Source organism: Rutidosis leptorrhynchoides, chromosome 3 (genome assembly GCF_046630445.1).
Source record: "Rutidosis leptorrhynchoides isolate AG116_Rl617_1_P2 chromosome 3, CSIRO_AGI_Rlap_v1, whole genome shotgun sequence".
Lineage (NCBI taxonomy): Eukaryota > Viridiplantae > Streptophyta > Magnoliopsida > Asterales > Asteraceae > Rutidosis > Rutidosis leptorrhynchoides.
In genome coordinates, this window is record NC_092335.1 from 619,636,831 (window position 1) to 619,640,147 (window position 3,317).

The following is a 3,317-nucleotide window of genomic DNA, read 5'->3' on the forward strand; positions in this document are numbered from 1 at the left end:
CCTGTACTTTGGGGACATGGGGTGACGAATTTTAACGAAATTCTTAACGTCCGTTAATGATTTGGACTCCCCGTGAAACTTTGGCATACTATGGGGATCCCTCACTTAACACAGGGATGAAATTGGAAATGAAAATTGTTATTAGGGACTAAAATTGCATGAACATTTTGAGAAGGATAAAAAAAGAAAATTGAATAACACAAGGACCAATTTAGCAATTTTGTCTAATTATAATTACTAATTAAGCATATGAACCTAAAAAAGACTCATACTTTTTAGTGTATCAGTTTTTAAAGATTGTAGTTGTATAGAAGTTTAATTAATTCTCAGCTCATCATCTTATATCATTACCCATAATTAAAGTTACACAAATGGTCTTATACATTCATTCCTATTCGTATTCATATTAATATTCATATATAAAACTTGAAAAAGTTAGTTATTTTCCGTTACCCATCAATTACCGAAATTTCCCGCCTAATCATTCCACCAACATTCTTGATCTTTCCCAAAACACAAAGAAAAGGGGAAAAAAGAACATCAAAAAAAAAAAAAAAAAATTAAACCAAACCCACAATCTCAAATCCAACTAATGTCATGGTACGGACATCCGCCAAAGATTCACCCGAAATCGAAATAAATGTCCACAGCACCCCTTCACCTGCGGGCGATTCACCATCGACCTCTAATCAAAACCGACAACCTTCCGAAGAATGGTTCCCATGGTTGGTTCCCACCATTTTCGCTGTAAACATCGTTTTATTCTTACTAACAATGTATATCAACAACTGCCCGGTCCATTCCCGAACTTGTATTGGTGTCGATAGTCTTCGATGCTTTGCATTTGAAAACGTCCATGAAAACCCCCTTCTCGGACCTTCAACATCCACGTACGTTTTCATTCTTTCAACTCGAGAATACATGTGTCGATAACCGTACGATTAATTAAAAGTAATGGTGGTGTTTTGTGCCTTTCCTTTTAACATATTAAATATCTAAATTCTTTCCCTTGTGGAATGTTTAATATTAGGTTGTTAAAAATGGGAGCATTGGATGCAAACAAAGTGATTCAAGAAGGACAACAATGGCGGATATTAATGTGTATGTGGTTACATGCCGGCGTCTTCCATATTTTAGCGAATATGTTAAGTCTTCTAGGTCTTGGAATTCGCCTAGAGCAGGAGTTTGGATTTGGTAAGTGAAGTTTTTCAATTTGATTTCCAAATGGTGATTTCCATTTAATCTATTTTTATGTGCATTTTTACCTATAGTAAGAATCGGATTGCTTTATGTAATATCCGGACTCGGTGGTAGCTTGTTGTCATCGTTATTTAACCGGAGAACAATCTCGGTTGGTGCATCGGGAGCCTTATTCGGTTTACTTGGAGCAATGCTCTCCGAATTACTTACAAACTGGACCATTTACGTTAACAAGGTATGAGTGATGTGCCTCGGTCGAGAAATTAAACTAGTACTCCGTTTGTCCCCTCAGAAGTGTCCGCTTTGATTTTTGACAGTCTTTCTTTTCCAGACTCTAAATATTTTTGTTAGTGTTATATAACAATTGATCAAAACTATATGAATGAATTGGGTTTTAAATGTGTTTTCATTAGTATAACTTTCATCAAGTATTGTATAATACAAATAAAAATATTTAGAGTAAATAAAGGCTTTAAAAGTCAATACTGAACACTCAACGAAGTGGTACATTTTAACCTCAATATAGAAAAGCATATCTTGAAATGACTTGGAAAAAGGTTAAGATACGGTAAGGGAAATCCGATAAAACTGAGTACATAGTAAATTACTTCTTGACAAACCGTTATCTATTTTCTTGTTGGGCTTTTTACTAGTATTGATTGTACCAATAACTAACAAAGTAGTCAATAGAGAATAAACTCTCAAAAACCTTTGTTATATAGATCACACAGCTGATTTACAGCTTTACAATCTCTTTAAAAGATGTGAATATGTAAATAGAAGATGTATATGTATCTAATTTCGTCTAGCGCTTTGCATAGTTTGCATCAATAACAACGCTCGTTCTCATAATCCTTATAAACTTAATGGTCGGTATACTACCACACGTGGACAATTTCGCGCATATAGGAGGATTCATCACAGGGTTCTTCCTCGGTTTTATACTTTTGGCTCGACGATCACTAGATTGGATTGTTCCTCCTGGTTACTATGGGCACCCGATGAAACCTCAATACAAGTTATACCAGTACATTTTGCTTGTACTTTCCCTAATAGCTCTACTTGTGATGTAAGTCTTGATAAAACTTCATATTCTTTTATTTGAATAACGTACATGATCGAGTTTATATTCAATCATTTGCAGGTTTACAATTGGATTCGTGTTCCTATTTCGAAAAGTTGATGGAAACGATTATTGTTCTTGGTGTCACTATCTAAGTTGTGTACCTACGCCTCTATGGAGTTGTGATCCCCAATGATTGTAAGCTCTTTCAAGTTGATTCGTTTAAAAATACCAATGTCGTCCCACTATTATTCTTCCCGGATAAAAGACATTACGTCTAAGAAATTCTATTATGATGCTATATAATTTTTTTTTAACTTTTCGATTTTACTCATTACGTCTAAGCTATCTTTTTGTTTTATATGCAAACATTAACAATATAATATAAATTTACATGATTATTTTTAACTACTCCGTATTTATGTTATAAGTGAACGTTAATTTATAACAGTTTTAAAAAAATGAAACAACATAATTGAGGCGGAATTGAGACGGATGGATGTGAATATATAGATATAAGGAATAATAACAAAGTGACATTTGGTAATTCAGTACGTAATTTGTTGGTTTCTATGTGGTTTTTTCAGTCGCGACGATTAAGCAATCAGCTAAAGTTGACATGTTGAACAATGAAAAGTTGAAGTTGTGTATGCTACCGGATACTAACGACGTTACCACGATACAAGAACTTTGTTCATTGCTTTGCATTTGTAGAAAACTTAAAAGTGTTAAGACAGAAAAAGGTTTGTTGGTTTTGATTAATTAGTTTACAGGTACTTAATGGTGTGCCAAGGGTGAGATGAAGAACGATGAACGTTATATTCACTTGTAGATGATTTTACTTTAAATTGTAAAAAGTATGATTAGTCTGATAAGTTGGATAGATTAGATTTCTTTGATTTTAATACTAGAGTTTAAAGTCGTGTTGAAAATGATAAATTGATTAACGACGATTAATTAAGCCTGAACCTTGTCGAGAAAAGTGACACCGAATTATAGCAAACCGCTAGTAATATATGAAATAGCGACAATAAAGAGACACCGAGATTTAACG

At 33.7% G+C, this 3,317-nt stretch overlaps 1 protein-coding gene across 1 annotated transcript; it reads left to right on the top strand.

The window, feature by feature from the left end:
- The first annotated feature begins 597 nt into the window (after window positions 1-597).
- On the top strand, window positions 598-2,459 carry LOC139898943 (RHOMBOID-like protein 1). The gene is made up of 5 exons (XM_071881746.1): window positions 598-890; window positions 1,031-1,194; window positions 1,272-1,435; window positions 2,022-2,269; window positions 2,345-2,459. The coding sequence occupies exons 1-5, from the start codon at window positions 598-600 to the stop codon at window positions 2,457-2,459; spliced, it is 984 nt and encodes a 327-aa protein (XP_071737847.1).
- Window positions 2,460-3,317: the final 858 nt, after the last annotated feature.

Coding starts and splice junctions, on each gene's coding strand:
- LOC139898943 (XM_071881746.1), top strand. CDS start 598: ATGGTACGGACATCCGCCAAAGATTCACCCGAAATCGAAATAAATGTC. Junction 1,195..1,271: donor AGAGCAGGAGTTTGGATTTG/GTAAGTGAAGTT, acceptor TTTTACCTATAG/TAAGAATCGGATTGCTTTAT. Junction 1,436..2,021: donor GGACCATTTACGTTAACAAG/GTATGAGTGATG, acceptor CGCTTTGCATAG/TTTGCATCAATAACAACGCT.